General features: G+C 41.7%; 2 protein-coding genes across 4 annotated transcripts in view; one reads left to right on the top strand and one right to left on the bottom strand.

Annotated features, from left to right (window-relative positions):
* The window catches only part of PHC3 (polyhomeotic homolog 3), a 32,559-nt gene extending 22,247 nt beyond the window's left edge, over window positions 1-10,312 (top strand). The window contains exons 9-15 of the mRNA XM_053460841.1: window positions 51-207; window positions 1,848-2,092; window positions 2,678-2,837; window positions 5,150-5,264; window positions 7,624-7,771; window positions 7,849-8,077; window positions 9,785-10,312. Coding sequence (XP_053316816.1) covers window positions 51-207; window positions 1,848-2,092; window positions 2,678-2,837; window positions 5,150-5,264; window positions 7,624-7,771; window positions 7,849-8,077; window positions 9,785-9,939 — 1,209 coding nt within the window. The 3' untranslated portion in view covers window positions 9,940-10,312. The remainder of the gene's footprint in view (window positions 1-50; window positions 208-1,847; window positions 2,093-2,677; window positions 2,838-5,149; window positions 5,265-7,623; window positions 7,772-7,848; window positions 8,078-9,784) is intronic.
* A 6,794-nt stretch (window positions 10,313-17,106) lies between these two features.
* Window positions 17,107-21,557, bottom strand: GPR160 (G protein-coupled receptor 160). 3 transcript variants are annotated; one of them, XM_053459364.1, is made up of 3 exons: window positions 21,517-21,557; window positions 20,460-20,561; window positions 17,107-18,414 (listed from the first exon to the last, which is right to left on the bottom strand). In XM_053459364.1, exon 3 carries the CDS (start codon window positions 18,385-18,387, stop codon window positions 17,323-17,325), a length of 1,065 nt encoding a protein of 354 aa, XP_053315339.1. In that variant the 5' UTR covers window positions 18,388-18,414; window positions 20,460-20,561; window positions 21,517-21,557; the 3' UTR covers window positions 17,107-17,322. The 3 variants fall into 3 exon arrangements, with proteins under 3 accessions (XP_053315339.1, XP_053315338.1, XP_053315336.1); XM_053459363.1 differs by having other exon boundaries at window positions 20,460-20,571; XM_053459361.1 differs by lacking the exon at window positions 21,517-21,557 and having other exon boundaries at window positions 20,460-20,838.
* Window positions 21,558-23,017: the final 1,460 nt, after the last annotated feature.

The raw sequence follows: 23,017 nt of genomic DNA on the forward strand, positions 1-23,017 counted from the left end.
TTCAAATAGGTTATCGCTAACTTTTTTGTATGGGATCTTTTTGCTTTTAGGTTTACCAGGTAGAGAATGTGTGCTCGGACGAATTGCCGGTGGTCCAGCAAGAGTGTGTCCGTGTTGTTACACATACCCCCACTCCGCCAACAATGTCTCCACCAGCCCTTCCTGTTGGAAGTGGAGAAGAGGTTCCAGTCGATCACATTTTGCAAGGTAGAAATCAAGTTTTATTCAGAACATATAAAACTTGCAATTACACACCACAGCAAAAGTGCGCTGGACCAGTAAAACCAGCTTTACATGGAATTCAGTCATTGTAATGCACACACACACACCAAATTCCTTGGTGATCTGGAGTACATAAGAGTTATTATCAGGAGACACATCAACCGCTCAAGGCCGTTCCTTTCATCTGCATGCCAGTTTAGTACACCAGAACTCGATTTGCTTCTATGGTTCTGGAAATATTAAGGCGTAACTGGCTCTTTTAAATTAAAAAAAATCGAATGCGTTTTTCATTTAACCTGAAAATAAAGGTACAGGTTAATACATTGTTTCATTGGCTCTTACAGCTGATGCTTGAGAGACGCAAAACTACAGGAATGTCTTGTAAAGACTTAGTGATCCAGCTAAGAGACGGGATATACACTATATGACCAGAAGTATGTGGACCTCCTCATTACTGAGTTTAGGTATTTCAGCCACACACATTGCTAACAGATGTATAAAATCAAACACATAGGGAGCCATCAAACATTGACAGTAGAATGGGTCTGAACGTTCTGCCCTGCTAGATCTGCCCCAATGCTTTATAAGTGCCATTATTGTGATGTGGAAGTCTAGGAGTAACAACAGCTTAATCATGAAGTGGCACTGAGCTGGAAGTCAGATGGATGGCGGTGGAGTTGGCGGATGCCAGGAGAACCAGAATGCAAAGTGACAAAGTGCCTGCTGTAAAATTTGTTGGAAGAAGGATAATGGTCTGGGGCAATTTTTCAGGGCTAGGCTTGGCCCCATAGTTCCATTGATGGGTAATGTTAATGCTACAACGTACAAAGACATTTTAGACAATTGTATGTTTCCAACTTTGTGGCAACAGTTTGGGGAAGGCCCTATCCTGTTCCAGCGTTAATGTGTCTCTGTCCACAAAGCAAGGTCCATAAAGACATGGTTGGATGAGTTTGATGTGGAGGAACTGAAATGGCCTGCACAGAGCCCTGACCTCAACCCCATTGAACAACTTTGGGATTGACTGGAACAGAGATTGCAACCCAGGCCTTCTCGTCCAACATCAGTGCCTGACCTCACAAATGGGCACAAATTCCTATACACATGCTAAAACATTGTGGAAAGCCTTCTCAGACGAGTGGGATTTTCAAGACGTTCAAATTGGTGCAACGGTCAGGGGTCAACAGACTTTTGGTCATATCGTGTATGTATGTATGTACGTATATATACTGTGTGTACTACGATTATTTTTAAACCGTTAAATGCCAGTTCAACATATTTGAAGTAAAAGTATGTATGTTTTTTATCAGATGTACTGAAAACAGGCTAATTTGTTGTTAATTTACCTCAATGAATACTTTTATAAATATTGCACACTTTTCAGAATATATAAATAATAATACATTTTGGCTCTTTCAGCTTTAACAATGTGGCTGTTTTAAATAAGAAAATATAAGAAAAATTACCACATTGGTATCAAAGTCAAAATGAATAGAAGTGCATTGTGTTTCTCAACCCCATTGTACTAGCCTTTCTTGCTTTCAGTAGATCTGCATGAGACAACAGCTACAGTAAGAGAATAAATTAAAGGTGATGTGTAGAGTTTTGTTCTTTTAACCCTACAGGGCTGCCCAGCTTGGCATCTTCTGCGAGCGCCTCAGTAATCAAGTCTCCGTCTGACTCTTCCCATGCCTCCATCCCAGCCCCTCCACTGCTGCTGCCGGCTGCTACAACAAGAACCAATAGTGCTTTAAAACCCAACAGCATTCCAGTCCTAGACAACAAACTTCCCCAGGCCATAGTGCGGCCACAGGTCCTGACCCACGTTATAGAGGGTTTTGTAATTCAGGAGGGCATAGAACCGTTTCCTGTAAGTACCCTACAGACATCAATACATGATGTGCTTCAAATGTGCCTTTTTTAGGTTGTTATTACCTGGATTTGATCTATACTGATTTAAGTTATTTCTTTCCTATAAATTTGCTTATGTCAGATGGATTAAGTATTCTATGTATAATTTTTTTCCATATGGGGGGATTGTATAAAAGTTTTCCAAACTCTCAGAGCTCTTTTAATCTTGATCCTAGAATATCATTACGTCAATATGATAATCCATCAGTATTACCAATAGCCAATGGGTCGCTGTCAGCAGAAACTTGTCTGCTGTCCTTAGTTGGGATCTCATGTATCTTTTGTACGCATGCTTTTAAATATTATGAATAACTTAAAGAATTCACCGCCTACAGGTTAATTAAAGCAGTATGTTCCTTGCTTTGGGGGAAAACCTAAACGGTTAGGGGTTTAATTCAGTCCATAAGAAATTTTACGTACTGTTGTGCAATTCCAACTACAGTTTTGAGCTTTTATATGTGTTTTGGACTAGAATTCTTACAACTTCTCCCCATTACTGGATGTGTCATCTGCATGCTGTTCTGAAACCGTGTTTGCCCTATAGGTAAGTCGATCTTCTCTATTGGTGGAAGAGACTTGTAAAGGACAAACCCCTCCAGATGAGAACATCATGAACATCGCCGACATGGAACCTGAAAATCAAAGCATGGCTAAGCTTCCTGATAATACTACAGACACAGACATGGAAGACCTGACCACTGAGGGTTAGTACATATTGATGGCAATGCTATACCTCCACAAATAGCCAAGAGGTTTTGTAGTTTCAAACCTGATTCTGTGACAGTAGAAGGACCAACAAGTAATTTCCACAATTTGGAGAGAGTTCTGAATATTCTTACGAAGATAAGTTTCTGTTTGTGGTTATCCTTTTAAAGCTCAACATTTTTTGAAGCCATTTCATAATTTCAGCCTCTTTTAAACTATCTTCCTGGAGCTGCCCCACAACTTTTATTAACATGTTTCTAAATTGTACATATAAAGCAAAACAAATATTTTGTTTTGCACTTTTTAGTTCACTGCATACAGATTCATATGAAAGCTTGCCTGTATTCCCAGACAATTCGTTCTATTTAAGTTATCTTATGGATGTTTGGGGCAGTGTTTTTTCCTCAGTTTAATCCGAAACCTTCCCTAACCCCAGTCTTACTGGTGTACCCCCAAACAGAAGTCCCAAAATCCAGACCCAGGAACAAAGAACTACTCTGAAGATCATACGGTGGAATTTAGCAGGTGAGGTGCAGGCAGGTAATGATATCCCTAAGAAAATGGGTGCTTTCAGTACAATCTTTTGCTGTATCATAACCCGTGGACACCGCCTTTTAAAATAATATTCATCTAACAAATTGATATACGTATGTATTATTGTTTCAGTCTAGCTCATATTCCAGTGCGTACGTATTATGGAACCCCTGCTAAATGAAATTTCCATAAGAGACCTATCAACAAAGATGGAGATGTGTGTAACAGGATTATTGTATGAGCTCTATGTACCAAGGTGGCAACACAAGTACAATGATACTGAGTGCTGCTGGTGTTGGCTATAGGCGCTGGGCTATAATCACGTTTACTTTCTTCTACAAATACAATAAAAACTGCTATCTGAACAACGTACATGGAACCGATGAAACTAAAAATACAGAGACACTGAATACATTTCTTGGCAAAGGTAGGACACCGTGAGGCCGTGTGTTCAGTGTTGACCGTAAGTGATGACTGCCTGTGAAGATGGATGGTGTTATAGAACACTTTACCAAGAACCACAATCAGAAATATCTATAACAACAATGATAAGGTTAAAAGCGGCATTGCCCTTCTGAATTACCGGTATGTTGCCTTAGGACAGGTATGAGCACTTTTCCGAGTATCATGTGTGTCAGTCCACTGGATGAGTCCAATCTGGTCACTGACCAGGTGCCAGAGGTGCAAACATACTGATTTATGATTTATTACTATTTTATTTCATTTATTTATTCTACTGACTGATGCAGTTGCCACTGTTTGATGGCAGGAAAACTACGCATGGTTTTAATGCTTTAATACTGATAAAAACAGCTTGGAGAACAAGAGACCACCGTTGGCATTAGAAAGCGTGGGTTAGCATGTAATTCCATGGAAAAAATAGGACAACGTTTTAACAAAATGAATCACAAATATTGTGTAATACCAACATACCCTTAATTCAGTGATCAAGCACCAGTGTTTCTATATAGTAACATGATTAATTGTAATGTCACAAAGGGCTCTAGGTTTGATGAATGCTGTTAATGTTTATTTAATAAATATGGTGAGGTTCAAGGTAACTGTGACATTTGAAGTATTGTGTACTACATTGATTAAATATATCACATCCCTGGATTGGGGGTTTATTTGGTGGATCGAGATTTATGAAACCTTTTTGCTTATTAACCTGTGGTCCATGTTTTACATTGCCTTTATTGACACGTACCTCATTTTAGTAGTTAATGGGATTTGGTTTCTATTAGGGTTTCTATTAGGAAATAGTTTCTTTTAGGGTAGTAATTGGGATTCTGAGCAATCTGCTGAATTCTTGTTTTGTATTTAAGCGATTCTCAATTTTCTTAAACATTCAGATGTTACATATTTGTAAAAGCGCATGAGCCATGATACCTTTCTTACCATTACAAGGACTGAGGACTGCAAATGTCACTAACTACCTGCAGTTGACATCCAATACCTCAAAATTTAGGAAATTCAAGAAAGTAAATTAAGATATTTGGGATTATGTATGAAAAGTGATCATTTGCAAATGTGTTTATCAGCATTGCAACAAGTCCCCCCCCCGTTGATCGATTTCCACCGATATTGTGGTGATAGGACCATATTTGTGTGCAACAATGACTTTTTTGAAGTGTTTTCTCTTTAGTTGCACTAGATATCTACAAATTATCATAAGCTAAACTACGTCTTACTAAATGATGGTTAGTATGCTATTACGGTATGTTATATAATATATATAAATCTGTCCTGGTTCTAAGACATTTTTCTTTGTTTACAGAAGGTGTGGATGAGCCGGATGGAGAGCTCTTGGAATGTGAATTTTGTGGGAAGACTGGATATCCCAACAAGTTCTTGAGATCAAAAAGATTCTGTTCTCAGACATGTGCAAAGAGGTAACATGAATGGAAAAAAAATATATATGTAAAACAATCAGGGCAACGTGTAGATGCAAAGTTTATGAAATTGCTTGTATCGCAACCTCGTCGGTTACAGCGGTGAGGAAATCACTCTTGAGACATTGCAGCAGGATCGTTTTTATACATAACCGCCGCTGTTTCATGCATAACCATGTAGATTCTGCCACTGCTGTGCCGTACAGAGAAATGTTACACAAATTTGTACATAGGCCGCATAGAATAACATAGGAACACTAGCCAGGTTTTGCATCACGTGGCACATCCCGTCAGCAATTGATGTGTTAAAATAGCAGGTGTACAAATATAAAAGTAACCTTCGCGAGGACACATTATGTGGGCTCTTGCTGTTCCGCACTCGAGATTATTGTCATGGGCACGCTGGCCACAGTTCATCCCCGCAGAAGTTGCTTGGCTATGGCTATTATGCATGCATAGAAACCGGCAGTACGGGGATTTAAAGGATAATTGAAACCTTTTCTCATACTCAAAACAGCAGGGTAATTAGCAGCGTTATTTACTTTGAACGCGGACAGGTGGGGCTTCATGGAAAATCTCAGCATGGTTTGTTAACACAGAGACAGCCATCTCCTGGGAACACTATTGAAATACTGTCCATGCAAAGTGAGTGCGGTATGGTTTGAGGGTTTTTTCTTTTCTGTTTTTCCTTTTGTAGTCGTTGGTTTTGTCTTCTACACCTAAAATTGAAATGCAATGTTCTTGGAAAGCAGCTGAGTATAGATTGAAAAATAATTTCCAGAAAGCTGGGTGGTGTTCTAGCACACTGTCAACACACCAAAATAAATAGTAATATTAATTGAATAATAACCGTAGGGAGAAGAATGGAAGATAACCTCTGAACTGGGTGGTTCCTTAGATTTGATATTAATAACCTGCACAAGATGCTATCTGTCTACGTAATTAAATGTGTGCGTCCGTTTCACTTACAAAGTCCATGTGGGGTGTACATTGCCAGGTAAGCAGGGCTAAATATCTTTTAAAGATCACCTCAAACAAACAAACAAAAGTGTATATTTTAACAGAACAGATACAGTTACCTGATGTGGTCTTTTGGGTGACAGGCCCACGTGAAAGACAAGTTTGTTTTTTTACTACCTGAATTACTTGAGCACAGCTGGTTTGTTGTAACGGTGTAGGTTATCTGGGTACCCCAGCAAAGCTGGTTTATTGTAATGGTGTAGGTCATTTGGGTTCCCCAGCACAGCTGGTTTGTTGTAACGGTGTAGGTTATTTGGGTACCCCAGCACAGCTGGTTTGTTGTAACGGTGTAGGTTATTTGGGCACCCCAGCACAGCTGGTTTGTTGTAACGGTGTAGGTTATTTGGGTACCCCAGCACAGCTGGTTTGTTGATAGGTGTAGGTTATCTGGGTACCCCAGCACAGCTGGCTTATTGCAACGGTGTAGGTTATCTGGGTACCCCAGCACAGCTGGTTTGTTGTAACGGTGTAGGTTATTTGGGCACCCCAGCACAGCTGGTTTGTTGTAACGGTGTAGGTTATTTGGGTACCCCAGCACAGCTGGTTTGTTGTAACGGTGTAGGTTATTTGGGCACCCCAGCACAGCTGGTTTGTTGTAACGGTGTAGGTTATTTGGGTACCCCAGCACAGCTGGTTTGTTGATAGGTGTAGGTTATCTGGGTACCCCAGCACAGCTGGCTTATTGCAAAGGTGTAGGTTATCTGGGTACCCCAGCACAGCTGGTTTATTGTAATGGTGTAGGTCATTTGGGTACCCCAGCACAGCTGGTTTGTTGTAACGGTGTAGGTTATTTGGGTACCCCAGCACAGCTGGTTTGTTGTAACGGTGTAGGTTATTTGGGCACCCCAGCACAGCTGGTTTGTTGTAACGGTGTAGGTTATTTGGGTACCCCAGCACAGCTGGTTTGTTGTAACGGTGTAGGTTATCTGGGCACCCCAGCACAGCTGGTTTGTTGTAACGGTGTAGGTTATTTGGGCACCCCAGCACAGCTGGTTTGTTGTAACGGTGTAGGTTACTGTGACACCTGAGTGCAGATGGTGTATTGTAGAAGTGGCTTGTGAATGTGCATGCATGCGTCTATCACATAATTACTTTAAGAGTATCGGACCACAGCCAATGCTTTCTGACCAAATGTAATCTTCAGCAAATATAAAATGTCGCCCTCATAGATCTAAAGTAACGTACAGTATTCATTTTGAATGGTAGAAGCATTGGCTTATTGTCTTCACTATTGTTGGAAAATATGTATAGTGTAAATTGAATGCATATATGTCATTGCATATGATAAATACTCGCGTTTGAAGAAACAGAATAAAAATCCTTGCATATTTCTACCCAGGTACAATGTAAATGGCACAAAAAGATCTGGACTCTTCAAGACCGATAAAAGTAGTAGGTGGAGTAGAAAGATGGAAGGGAATCTCGGGCGCCGTGGGAGACGTCCTAGTAGCACCGGAGGGTTAGTCAGAGAACACTACCTTAGACAGGTGCGTAAGAAGGAAAGAACCCCATTATTCCAGAACATCTGTCTCTTTACTAATAAGCTGAACCTTGTTTATCACAGCTACCAACAGCATATTCACATACAGATGAAGTTATGGCAGATGCCCAAGAAGATTCTGTCCCTGTCGCTATGACCACCCGCCTTCGACGTCAGAGTGAGAGAGAACATGAATTACGTCTCCTTCAGACAAGAAACGCACCACCCGACACTGAGCTGCCACCAGACGCAGAAACCGAGCCATCCCTATGGACAGTTGAAGATGTTTGGGCTTTCATACGTTCTTTGCCAGGTGTGTCATAATATAAATTTAGCATGTCAGTGTCCACCAGTCCCTTCACCAAATAAACCCTGAGAACATGGAAGACTGGTTCCTAGGGGGTAATTGGAAGGCATTTCTTATGTGTGAAACACTTTCCATCTTCACTTGCCGTAAGCAGTACCACCTGTGTCTGCTCTTGAGTGTTCTCCAGGTGCCAGGACATCATCGTTACACAATGAAAAGCATTCCTTGGATTCAGAATCAAAGACAGTATGCCATGTGACCCAATGTTATATTAGTAGTGTGTTAATGAAGCTAGCAATAAACCATGCATAATGGATATTAAGGTATGTCTGTTGACCACAAAGGTGGTCTGCTCTAGGTAAAGTATACACTTCCATATATACACTTATCACAAAGAGTGCTGGCAAATTTCTATTAAAATGGGTAGATTTTAGTTTCCATGCCAGGCCTCTGGGTGAGCTGTTAACACGTGCCCACTATGCCATATAAACTATCACAGAACCTAGCATGTGCATTGAATTCTGTGACAGAAGAAATACGTTTATACATGTAATCCACCTGGCATCCATATGTGGTGTTTTTGTCTCCACATTCTGCCAGTGACCGACACACACACCATGTCTGAGACGGAAATAAAGTAAAAAGGAAAAACAGTTTGTAAAGAGACGTGAGAAGCTTAAGGGAGTTTTTGAAAAAGAAACTATCAGATAAAATCACTAAAGCTGGAAATTCTGGTTTTCTTTCACTTCATACGCCCCCACTCCCAAAACCACAAAAGATTTGCAAAAAAGGTGTGGTGGAGAAGAAGGCAGCAAAGCAGAGAAAATCGAGCTGAAGCAGGTGTTGTCCGTTTGACCTCTTTACTAGTGAAGGATATGATATAATATTCACAATGCTCGCTTACTAATGTGTGGGGCGCGAGACAGCCCTGAAATACCCTGCACAGACTCTGTATTCAAGGGGGAAACAGACTACAGAGGCTTCCAAAAATGCTCCAGCATGGAGGAGCGTGGGTCTAGAGAGGGACTGAGATCAGGCATGGAAGGTCCGGGAGAATGTCTGGAGCAGAACCAAGCTAATGGCCAAAGTGAAGTTCACCCAGCCAATGGCTGTTGCCAGTTTGCACTAATTCTTTTTATGTATGCAAAAGATGATAAAGAGTAAAGTGACACCCAATTAGCATCAACTTGGAGTAAGCTATCTATATGCCATAAAACTGAACCCACTCACAATATAGCCTACGTTCCAAAGATGGCCACAGATAGATTGACTGTCGCTCCTTATTTTAAAGGCAAACTAGGGCTGCCAATTATTAACACAAACTATTAAAAAATAATAATAATTAAAAAAAAATCCAGCAGGCCTGTCTGCTACTTCTTGCCCATTTAGTCAGGGGGCAGAGGAGAGTAAAACGATCATGCTAAGGTCCTTCCCATGCCAAAAAAAATAAATAAATGTAAAAAAAAAAAAAAAAAAAAAAAAAAAAAGATATATAGATCTGACAGCCAAGAAAGAGAGCCTTATAGTGCACCGTAAACAGGGCTAAAATATTAGATTGACAGAAGGTAACTACAAGAAAAAGTATCTAAGTTTTAGTAAAGATGGTTCTTGGTCGTGGATTCAGAGGTGTAGGAGAAAAACTCAGTATGTCACTAATTATGGCCTTGAGATTTTTTTTATTATTACTATAACAATTTCCTTGTTTCTTTGTAGGGTGTCATGATATTGCAGAGGAGTTCAGAATACAGGAGATTGATGGACAGGCTCTTCTCTTACTGAAAGAAGACCATCTTATGAGCACCATGAATATTAAATTAGGGCCTGCCTTGAAGATCTGCGCCCAGATTAACTCGCTGAAAGAGACGTAGTCGGTAGTGAAGGTGTAGACAACAAAACTGACCATAAATAAGTAATGTCGTTTCCAAGTAAGTTACATTAGGAGTCCGTAGTTTTGTAACTTTGTACCCATCGCTGTTTAAAGCTATTTCATATTCATCAGCTTCAGTGATCTTGGGTGTTTAGTCTCCAGTGAAGCGGAATACGTTTATCAAAGAGTGGGTCAGATGACTGGGCATAATTTGGCAAAAACAAAAAGATTCATCCTATCCATGTCATTTTAACAGAACCGTAGCGGTCTCGGTTATGACATATAGTGTTAAAAGTAAGAGATCACAGGTAAGCAGCTTATTGGTAATTTACATTCCACTGCTTTATAGTTTTGCTCAATTGAAATACATATCAGCATACTGGGTACGTCCTATGGCTGGCCCTCAGGGGCAGGAAAGGATTGTTTCTTGGGTAGGGAGACAAGACGAGCCCCAAGAAGAGGTATGCATATCGGTGGTGGGACTATGTGTGCTGTTATGGCTTCGTCATCTGCTGTCAGATCTTTCCACTCTGGTCACTTTATCATTGCATCGGTTTGTTGCGTTTAGGGGTAGGGGGTCTGTTACACCGCTGATATATTGCTTATATTGCCAAAAGTTCATAGATACCCAGTGATATCGTTTCTCTCCCACCTTGGTGAGAATCAAAAGAAGAAGTTTACTGAATCAGTAGCACTGTGCTGGGAAAGCCTCACGGTGTGAGAAGGGAAACAATGGCTTCATTAAGTAATTGCTTTCCCTTCCATGTGTTTATACATCCCACATACTGCAGGGCAGCACTCTACCTGTGCTGGGTCATTAATGGGTAAAAATTACATGTGTCCTGATAAACATGGCAGCCATTTTTGGACATGGTTGTACAAAGTCATATACTATTGACTATGCTGCAGGTTTGCGGACGAGAACGATTTCTGATAAAACTGTCCACTAAGAAGGACCAAGCCCCGTGAGCTTCTGGGCTGATAATTCATACCTTCCAACAGTCCAGGTTTTCATGGGACAATCAGTTTGGAGGTACTGAACTCGGTCTTGGGTAGTTGCCACACAGTCCTGTTTTTGTGGGCAGTGGGGTGCATCGCCTGCTTGGTGAGAGCTTCTTATCTTCCCTGTCTCCCCCACTAACAGGACTTGCCCCCACTTTCCCTTTCCCATTTTGGGCACCTGTAAAGTTGGGGGTGTATGATGATGTATAACTGAGCTGATAAGGAGAAATCTACCCACATTATCTATACATTATAGAGAGTTAGTTGGGCTCACTGGAGTCGCCCCTCATAATGTATAGAGGAGTGGGCAGGCTTGGGTACTGAAGCCTGTTAATGTAAACACTGGCATAACTACAGCAATAGTGCCTCTAAGGGGCCCGGTGCGACCCCTTATTCCGGTCTCCTCGTACCAGCGTAAAATTGTTTAAAAAGGGCCCTTCTGATCCAGGTCGGAAGGGCCCTTTCTAAACTATTGTGAACCGCCAAGGGGAGACAGGAGCGTATTGGGGTCACGTGACCTCGCGGTGAAAACGAGGCTGCCCGCACAGTGTGCGCAAGCAGCCAGAGGGAAAGCTGCGGGGGCGGTAGGTGGGTTATATGTATATATGTATGGATGGATGTGTACTTGTGTGTGTTTATGAGCATAGATGTGTAATTGTGCAAGTGGGGTGAGATGGAGTGTGTGGCAATCATGGCACAGAATAGCTGTTGAAGTTGGGGGGACCCTGGGCAACTTTTTGCACCAGGGCCCTGTTGTTTCTAGCTATGGATGTAAATATGCAACCATGTGCATTCACTACATATTAAAGGTAATCTTTAAGGCAGTATTATTTGAGCAAAAAAATAGTTTGGAAAAAATCAGCTAATCATATTGTGTTGTGGCAGAACAATTGTGTTTAAAAAATATGAAATGATTTCATTACTGTTTTCTCACGTTGAGAAACATTTCATTTGATGGCCGATATGAACCATTCAGCCCTATCTAGTCTGCCAATTTCCCCTGATATAAGACTCTGTTTGTGCTACTTGTAGTGGTTTTGAGGGACTTTGCTCCATGTTGATGAGTCTTTTACTCTACTATATGTGAAGAAACTGGAACTTACCAAGGTCATTACCTGAGCATTGCTAAGTACCGTGGCAGATAAGCTGCATCAGAATGTAATCTAATGCCACAATGTAAAATGTTAATGAATACTATTTTATAGTAGATGAACGATCAGGCTTGTGGTTTTCATGGTTGTTGTAGTGACACAACAGAGAAACCTGTTGACCATCCCTGGTCCGGAGATGTCTGCAGTAGTGTTTCAAAAACTTGTTGTTTGTGTTATTTGTTTCTGTTTAGTTTAGCATTTAAATAGTTTTTTTTTCCCATATGAATACCACGTGGTTTGTGTATATGTACAAAAAACCTAATAGAAAAAGAAAACCAGGGGCATCACCTGATGATACAAATGATGGTTTGATGATCATGTAATTTCTCCAGGATAACAGACCTGGACAGGCCATCTGGCAAATTGGGCAATTTATTTTTTCTATTGAAGCCCTGAGGTCAGTGGCTCCACTGTGAAAAGACAAAATAGTGACTAGTGCCAAATCATGCCAGAAGGCCACGGAGGACACCAGGTCCCCTTATTTTCTTTGAAGTTTCACTCCATATAGAGATGTGCCCCCTTTCCTCCGTGGCCAAAAGGCCTGCAAGAGGGCCAGATCTTTTTGGTCTCTCCCTGCAAGGGGTAGAGACCACTGGATTTTCAATAGAGGAGGGGCGCTCAAAAGAGCCACCTATCTCCCCACCTCACCAGAAAAGCGGGGTGTTTTCGGGGGCCTGGCTCCACCTTGGCTTCTTGGGTGTCCTATGTCATATCCAATACTCTGTTTTGTGTCGCAGTACTCATAGCCATACCTAGGAACTTCTGAGCTCCGGCTACCCGGAGCCTTCCCTTGCAGGACGCGACCAGGACTGCCCACTGACGTCAGCGGGCGGTCCCATGACCTCGGTGGGTGGTCCCCCTGGCATCAGTGGGCGGTCCCCCTGACTTCTGCAGGAAACACCTCCATTTTGAGGGAAAATGGGCGGGGAGCAGGGCATGTCATGACCCCGCTCCCAAGACCCAGAGAATTTGGGTCTCGAACAGGAGAAGCGGTGCTTCACCCCGCAATCTCCGGGTCAAACCCAGAGAGTTCCCAGGTATGCTCATAGTGCAATAAAAACTGGCACAAAAACGAAAAAAAACAAACAAACAAACAAAACAAACATGCTCTGTGCAATCGTGGTTAAAAATATATAGAAAGAGTGCTTCGCAAGGAAGCTCCAGCCTCTTAGGCTGCTGTGATAACGATTTCTCCACATACACCGCACACCTAGCCTAGAAGGCTGGAGCTACTGCATACAAAAATAGTGCATGGAGGGGTCCAAGGTGCAAAGCATGCTTACCAGTATAGCGAGAGGCATTAATAGCAGGAAGAGAGGAGTGGTTCTGCCGTTTTACAGATCTCTGGTCAGACCTCACCTAGAATATTGTGTACAGTTCTAGAAACTAAAGGATCTATATATGTATCGCTTTGTATCACCCTGCTTGTTTTTCCTGACACTTTATTGCATTGTCTGCTTACCATTAAGTCCTAGGAAATAATTATTTCCAATCTCCTCCTGACACTGACAGAACAGTACTACGTGTACTTACATAAGATACAATGTGGAATCCATACTTCACAAGTTTCCAGGTGTCCAAATCGGAACAACTGTGTTGGGGATGTGGATGATGGTTAGGAGGCATGGGCCTGAAGGTGGGGAAGGGTCCAGGGACAGGAGGACTAGGTCTGTGGTGGGACCACCCATCTCTGCGTACCTCCACTGATTTTACTGATCACTGATCCTATGAAAAACGGAACACTTGATGGCAATCTACTCACTCTGTATGTGCAACCACAAATATTGCTCACTTTTGCTAAAAGGATTGGGATTTTTTAAGAAAATGTATTCCGCTTCTATGACTTGTAATATTTAGCTTAGAACCTATGGGGAAACAATAGAGGAAAAATTACCTTTGTGTTTTCTTTGCATTGTTCAATGATATGATGGGACGCACAATATCTAGTGTACGTTGTCTATAAGCCCACCATAAGTGCAGCAAAGCTACAAAAACTGGCCTGCTGTCCCACAGGGGAAAAATGCGTCCCAACTTCCCGCACTCAAAGGGCAAAGTGTGCTTTGTGCACGTGTGCTGTAACACTACTATTTAAACAATTATCACATGTATGCTAGCTGAGCACTGAACATTCTCCGTTTTCTATGGCTTGCACCTGCTGATCTTTATGAATGTATTTTGAAGGTAAATTTGTTTTTACGAAAAATAAAAGGATAGTAATATGTTTAAGTAAAGGCAATGTGTATATAACATATGAAGAAGAATTCTATTATATTTTACTTATAGACGTTTATTTCAGAAAAAAATTAGCAAGTCTACATGAACGCATAATTCACCGGTCAAGACTCTAGTCTTGTGAGGCATGTTGGCACAGCAGGGCAGTTGTTCATAGGGTCTTATACCTTCCCTAGTGGGCCACGGACTCACGTAACGTGTGGCCATAGAAATGTAGTGGGTGGCCGCATGTATCCGGCGGCCGGTCACACTTATCTCGTCAGGAGGCCACTGGTCTAAAAGTGCCAGAGCCATCCACCCTTTGCCAGTCTGACCCTGTTCTTGGTCACAAACTGTTGTAGAAGCCCTGCTTTGGAATAGCAGTCCACAGCCAGCACCATCCAGCAGAACATGTTTACTGCATTCCCCAATCATACTTGCTAATCTTCTTAACGTCGCCCATGCACTTTTTGAGTAAACAGGCTTTGTTTATCTCATGTGGAACGACTAGTCTGCTTCTCTTTTAGATCACTGAAAAAGTACACAAACAAAAGAGTCAGAAAGCTAACTGTATGTGTATAAAAAATGTTACCTGCAAGATATTTAAAAGTATGTTTTAAATTGTACATATCTTCGAAGGTCAACAGCCAGTGTTTGGTATGATATACTAGTTTATTATGGCAGCTGGAGTTACGACACTGACCAAGTGGTGACTGGCCTTCTGCCAGCGACATCTTTAGTGTCATTTGGAGCGCTCTCCTCAGTAGGCCGCTACAGTTTATATTTGCAAGAAAACCTTCACAAAATGGGAACTTTGGCGTAAAAAAAAGTGTTTTTTGGAATTCCTTTTAGTAAGATATCACTCAGCTTGGGGGCAGTCTGTATTAATGGAAGGAAAAACATGACGAAGACCATCCTTCAGGATGCCTTTTGCCCACTCAAAGTATATGTGATGGCATGAAACTAGGGGCTCCTAGCTTTCCAGCTGAATTACAAATGTACTTTTTTTGATGTTTGAGTGTGTTAATTTCAGTTAAAGAATACATTTCCGCATGCACTTTACAATATCCAAAACCGTTTCAGTAGAATTTTCTTATGTATTGCATGGACATGTGTAGCCAAATCTCCATGTTTTACACTTTAATGGTGTTGTTCCACGTACACAAAACAATAACCAAACTCTCTAGCATGTTAAGCAAATAAACTTTAACAGTATTTTAATATATAAAATATTTTTATTTAATGTAGCACCATCATATTCTCCAGCGCTGTACATGGGTAAACAGGACATAACAAGTAGTATATAACATAACTAGCTTGGATAGAGGCATATCCTATGATTTCACTTTTCGTTGTACACACGTTCTCCTAGATAGTGATGTCACATGACAAGCTTTCCCTGAGATATTATGAATTAGGCACAATTATTTTTGCTGTATTTCCACACCGGTACAAATCATGGACTGTAAGCATGGCTTTTCTAACGTTCCATTTAGTTATGAAAGTTTCAGGTTAAGTAGAGTAGGTGGAACAGCACCTTCAGTAACTGCAATACTAGCACCTTGTATTCATTCTGCTGCTTAGCGCTGTGATTGTACCTTTATTTCCTGAACTTGTGTTAATCAAACACTTGTTAGTAGCCATATACACTGAAATGTTAGCTCATGTATGCAGTGATTTATGAATAAAAAAAAACATTACACTAATGTGGTTTTGTATGTTTATTAACATTAGATTCATTGTATATTATTTTGTTCTAAACGAATGGTTTACATGCGCATGAGTTCTGCAAGACAGAGTGGTTTATCTACTTAAGAGGGAGTTTGCTCGATAGCGTAAGCAGAAAAAGGAATAAAACATTACCGATGTATTTTTTTTTTTACGAATTTCAGCACACATAGGGAAGGCATTTCCAGGTAATGGAAAATAGAGTGCTGGCTTTGAGTCACTTCTGCTTTTTCATTCTTAGAAATCAAGATATTATCCATAATGACCAAAGACAGGTATTTGCATAAGAGCTAAAGCACAGCACCCTTATAGAAAAGCACAAGTTAGACAGGCAGGAACAACACACAGCATGTAGACATCCCCAACAAAAACCTGATTTTTCAGGGGCCTGGTTTCGCTGTAGCATTTCTAGTATGTACACGAGAATATACGCAGTGACAATACACAAGCAAAAAAAGAAAAAAAATGCCTTTTATAGCCCAAGCCCATGGCTGGTTCTAGAAAAATTTAACCATGGACCGTATTAGTGAGGAAAAACAAAAAGTGCTTTTTCAGGAGCTTGGCACCCCCATCAGCTGTCCATGCCCATGTGTACCACCACAAGTCAGTGAAGCAGTAGCCACTCACAAGTATGCTTGTGTTCAGATAGCATCCATGTGATTGGCTGCTACTCCTCCTGCTGAGCTCAGTTGCAGCTCAGCTCCAGTTGACTAAAATGGGGATTTTACTGAGCATGTGCAAGAAGCATGCTGCGGTACCCTCTCTACCTTCAGTGGAAGCATGCTGCGGTACCCTCTCCACCTTCAGTAGAAGCATGCTGTGGTACCCTCTCTACCTTCAGATGAAGCATGCTGCGGTACCCTCTCTACCTTCAGTGGAAGCACGATGCGGTATCCTCTCCACCAGAAGCAAAGAGCATTGAACCTGAAAAGTTATAGAATGCTTAGTGATTTGACAGTATCATACATATAGTTATGCGTGTTAAAGGGCAAGGCTACAAAACAGAGACCTCTACTATGTAAAAAAAAAAAAAAAAAAAAAAGTATTGTAAAATAAATCACAGGTTAAAAGTCACATACTGTAAGCCATCGGGCAGTTTTATTGATACGCTTTAAACATGTACAATATAATAAAGAGAAAACAAACATATGAAAGGCAAGGCAAATCTTTGACTATTGCTAGTTTCACTATCTGCCAGAATCAAGTGTAAAGTTTAGAACGTCTGCGCTTAAAGATCAGACACAGATGTGACACGTTAGCCGTTTTCTAGCCTTTTCATTTTAACACGTGTCCTAAACTAGCAGACATTTAGGCGACGGCTCGGTGACGGAACCATCTCCATTGCTTTGTCCAATGTCGATAAAAGCTAGAAAAGAATATTTCCAGTTAATAAATGGATCCATGAGAATAATCTTCTCTGTCAGTAGTAGGTCGGGATACTTAATCCCATAGAAAATCCCCAGGAGAAAGCTATTCAAAAAGAACAGCCAAGGGATGTTCATGTCCATGTATCCCGGGATGTGTGAACACAGTATTAGTATAATCATTTGCAGGATAACCAACGGTGCCCAGGTGCCCAAAAATGAAAAAAGGATAACAGTCATTAGTCGTTTAGTCCCTCGGATGGGCCACTCAGTTCCGTATGAAAAGAGGATCACAGTTTTTTGGATGTATGTGCTTATTTTCAAAGATTTTACAAAGGTAACAACTTCAAAACAGCAGAATAAAAGGACCAAGAAAACGGTGCTTACTACAGCAGCCGATAAGTAAAAACTCTGTTTGCTGATGTAGAACGTGCATTGGTACGTTGTTATCCCAGCATCCAGTTTGGAGTAACCAACGGGGGAATTAAGAACATAGAAAGAGGCTGCCATCCATAACAGCAGGACGAGAGCAGGATAGAGGAGGCCAGAGCAGATCCTTGGAAGTTTTACAGACCTCAAAATAGTCAAATAATAATCCAATGCAGCAGACACAACAACGGGATAATGTAAAATCCCATAAACATGGGACACGATCTGCGTCAGCAGACATATGTGGTAGTTTGTAAACCTAACACCCCATAGTGCAAAATCCTGGAAATAGTGAATGCCGGAGATCATCACCAAGAGTAAGAAGTCTACAAGTGCCAGCGATATGCAAAAATATCCCAGGAAGCTGGAACACACGCTCCTTTGCCTTGCACCGAACACAAACATGTTCATGACAATCTTGCCCGATATGATCAAGATTAATATACAGCTGGGCTCAAGAACTTGTGTTCTGGTGTCTCCCTCTAGGAGCTCGCGTCCGTTCATTGTATCCAACGCCGACATGTCCTCTTCAGACAGACTGATGAAAACAATGTCCTTTGTCATCGTGGCCAACTCCTAGAGATGTTCCTCCTGCAAATTCACAAAACATACAGGGTTAGAGATATAATATATATATACATATACATACACATACACATACACACACACACACAGATTACTTAATATACTGAGCATACTGGGAAAGGCTTTTGGTGTGGACAGGTTGTTCTAAGTAAATATTTGTCTACATATAGGTTTAATCACACGTTTCATTCAGAGGTGGTGTTTCACCTTTAACCCATTCATAGCCCATAGTGAAGCAGTTTTCCATTAGGTTACAAGGAGAGTGGGAGGTTCCTTTTGATAACAAAATTGAATGATTAACATGATTTAGTAAATACTAGAAGTCATACATTTCCTACTCTGAATCATCACAAAATTTGTTAAATTGACAAAATATCCTTTAAAATGTTATAAGTTATATAGAATTTCCATACTTCCCCAGCAGTTATGGGGCACATATTATAAGGAGTACATTACGGTTTCAAAACAAAAAAGCAAAAGATACGCACAAAAGTATGTTTCTGTAAAGTAGACAACCCAGAGTATCTCATCAGGACTATTTGGACACTTTATGTGCAGCCTTTTGGCTACCAGTCACTGCCAAAAGGTAGCCGTGGAAATAATCTCTTCCACCTACACTTGTGTTTTGTTTAGGAGTTTTGCACAGGTTATGTGTTGTGGCAGGAAAATCCAGCCAAACTCGTTCAACTGCATCCACAGATTACAGAAATATCCCACATGCATATATTTTTGGGGAGGATTTGCAGGGCAAATTGAAGATATCTGAGCACACGCCAATACCTGAACCTGTTGATGGGGGAAAAGGGGGTAACCAAAAAAAGGGTCCCATAATACTGGTCAAAATAAAAACAAGTAGTTCAAAATATCCATATTTGACGTTATTAACGGTCAATTCTGCAGAAGCAATTGGTGTAGAATTACAGTTGAGGAAGATCAAAAGAATATTTAGAAAGAGGAATTATTTTACAAAAAAACAAAACAAACAAACAAAACTCTACGTTGTACGTCCATCAAGTTGTGCAACACCACCGTCTGACCATCGTATGAAGCAGAGCCACAAAGCCACATTTCCACGCCCAGGAACATGGTGGGTAGAGGACAGTTCTTGTGTGAATATGCCTCAATTGGTGCCGAACCATACAATATGGCTGTGTTACATTGGACAGGAATATAAATGATTTCACATAAAATACTTGCAAGATTTTGTGGCAAAAATAACCTCCACACGAGGTGGTATTCCATCTGCAAAAGTAGTACATACGAAAGCTGGCAACAAGCATAATGATCTATATAAACATAACCAAACCAAAACACCAAAATCTTTTGCATTCACATGTAAAAGCTCCAGGCTGGGGAATTTGCTTACATGGAGAAAATGGTGGTGGGGGAGGGGTACAGTGTTGTTAAAATAATTGTTTGAACAAAACACTACCTTTATGTTATTATAATTATTAACATATTTACTGTATTTCTACATACACAAAGGGTATATTGTTAGACCATGCATGTAGCTGGATGATGCTTTGAACGATGAAATCCCTTTAGTCTCCGTGCCAAACATTCATACCCTGGGTCAGTGATCTTTGAGGCCTGGTTTCTTGCACATCTTCCTGGGATCTATACAACTCACAAGCGATAGGACCACAAGAAACCCCACTGGGCTCAGTCACAAGCAGGTAAAGCACAGGGGCTCGTGAACGCAGGTTCAGATGCCCAGCGCCTTACGGATGCCAGGAAGCCACTGACAGGTGAGATACCTGGCAGAACTTCTCCCCGATGACTTGAATAACAGGGACTGTGAAACTGACATTTTGCTGATGCTTAACGATATTACAGACCTTCACAAACCTTGCCACGGACACTGCTGTCCTTGAATAGACATTTCACGTATCCCTGGCTCCAACCAGACTACACAAAACTAGACGAAACAGACTCTGTGCCACCATTAAGGAGTGTTCCATGGCCAGTGATGGCTCAACAGTAATGATTCTTTATTTAATATTCAAGAATCCTTAGTACGAACTTTAAGGCTCCAAGGCGGCATTACTTACGATGTACTCTGTGCTGAAGTCGGTTACCATCTTTGACACGTCTTGTAAATGGATAAGGAGTTAGCGACAGATGGCGATGTCACCAAAGGGTCCCAGGAGAATCTGTCAATTCCTGGCAAGCATAGAATTATTAGCTATATAACAAAGCCATCGAGGGAGTGTAAAGAGATTTAGCGAACAGGTACCGCAAAGTACTTAATTAGCAATGGCTGGAAAGCCGCGTTTGGCTACCTGTATACACCTTACACAAGAGAAGAACAGGGAAGTGCAATATCACTGGTCAAGGTGTGTTAATCCTCTAAGACTCTACAAGGAATCGCTTGTTTATTTTTCTCATACACATTTAACGCTGGGCTGATGGTTAACCTGTTTACTCCATCGCCTGCATCCTAAGCCACCCTGTTTCGTAAATACGCTAAACTCAGGCAGTCATCCTAATTAACACACACATAAAACACGGTCAGTGTCATGGAAGCAATGTGTTATTTTTGCTTCCCTGGCTTCTGTGTATGAATAATGCATATATGCTCAGGTCCTATGCTATAAGTCATGGGCAAAAGTGAATCACACTTCAAAGGGATCGCCATTCAGCCGGTCTATAAACTTTACGAGTTGTGGACTCACACCGCACCCAACAAAAATAATTCATATATATATATATATATATATATATATATATATATATATATATTAATATATATCAAAATCAACAAAAAAAACAACCCACAAAAACTTAATGATCTTGTCTCCATAGCAACCGATGGATTGGTCTCACTGGCTGTAGTAGTGAGCCTGTCTGCCCTCAGTATAATATAAATCAGTGTTTATTGGGGTACAGGGGTACTCCCCACAACTCCCAGAGCTATTTCTTTCTCTTCCCCCTATGATCCCCAGCTTGCGTCACACATTACTGAACTTCCTGACACTAGTATCCGCAGCACCCGGCCAGCCTCCATAACCCCCCTGGAGCTGCAGTGGTACCTGCCCTAAATACCCCTCACAGCCTCGCTCCATTCACGGTCTGGGGCAGCTGCCTGCACCGCTGTGCACTACTTACCGCACTACCCGGCGCTGCACCCCTGCGACCTCCCGTCCCAGTCCTCCCCGGGTGGGAGGGGGCGCAGCTACAGCTCGGGTTCCGAACGAGTTCCGCCAACAGCAGCGAGTTACTAAAGCAGACCGCTTCAGGTCTCTCCGTGCGCGGCTACAGCCCCCGCTTACAGCCTATAAACGGACTCATGGAACGTCAGGAGTAAATACACTGTGCATAGTAGTGTGACGTCATCTCTACCCCTCCACAACCACCAAACCTTCTGTGTTGCTGACATGTACAGCCGGCTCTTACTCCCGGGCTTCTGCCACTTACTACAGTGTTCAGCATTAACACCTGAGCCGAAGGAAGGGCCCCTCCCCCGGGCGGGACAGGCTTTAGCCTCTTATGGGTTTTCCCCGTAGCTTTAACATGGGTTACCATCATGAGCTTCTATCTCGTGGTGGTTATTATTGGGTGCTTCTCATTATTTTTTCTTCCCCAGCACAGACGTTTTTGGAGTCCTGAATTGATGGGTATTTCCATCATAAAATGTTGTATGATAATATCAGAATTCCTGCTTAAAGATAAAGGAGACTTACAACACAATGTTAAAGAAGCCGTTAATGTATTTTCACCGCCCCATACTCATCCTTGTAACACACCACAGTTTCTGTATCACTACTATTGTGCAAGAGGCTCCCCCGTTCACAGGATCATGTGCCAAGCTCATGGACGTGTACTGCTGGGCCAAGTCCTGACCATATGGACCCAGCAGCAAAGTGGACGTGTAGGCGCACAACTAATACCAACTTGCCCGGGGGACATTCTCGTGGCATCACACAAACTGGTTTGATCACTAAGGCTGGAGCTGACAGGACCCTCACTTCACTACACATTATAGAGGGCAATAAATGGCAACACTTCTCAGCAAGAGTTGGCCCTACATAAAGCATGGTTTAATGTGTGATGTGATCTCACTGATTTAAATGTTTCATAAAGGGCCACCCAAGCTTTTCTTGGATCGGAAACTACCTGGGGTCCATGTGATGAAACACCTCTTTAATGGATAAACCCCACAATGATGGGTCCTCCCTACAAGGCGTGTTGAAGTCCCCCTAATGTATGTAGATTTGTTTGGATCACACCTCAGGCCATCTGTGACATTAGCATGGCTGGGCACTTACCAGGTTTCACCCAAAGTCCCCATTGTGAAATGATGCTTCCCTGGGGCTTCCATCTTAAATCTCTGGGCAAGAGAGCATTGAGGCCACCACTCTCTACCCATGTTCCATGATTCCATCTGCTCGTTCCTAGGCTATTCTCACTCCCACATCTTTAAAGTCTAGCTGCAGTTAGTGTGATTGACCTGAGAAGTAATCAGGTACTGACAACATGACCTATGACTGCCTTTTAAAAAGTATAGATTTGGTTGTTTAATTAGCACTGGTCAATTTTCATACAATTTCATAGCAGCTGCCTGTCCAAAATGTGCTGGAACAGGTCCCAACAACAAGATTTATGGCCC

The sequence above is a fragment of the Spea bombifrons genome, chromosome 3 (assembly GCF_027358695.1).
Source record: "Spea bombifrons isolate aSpeBom1 chromosome 3, aSpeBom1.2.pri, whole genome shotgun sequence".
NCBI classification, from domain to species: Eukaryota; Metazoa; Chordata; class Amphibia; order Anura; family Pelobatidae; genus Spea; species Spea bombifrons.

What these genes read in the sequence shown, in the direction of transcription:
- GPR160 (XM_053459364.1), bottom strand. Translation starts at nt 18,387, where the DNA reads ATGACAAAGGACATTGTTTTCATCAGTCTGTCTGAAGAGGACATGTCG.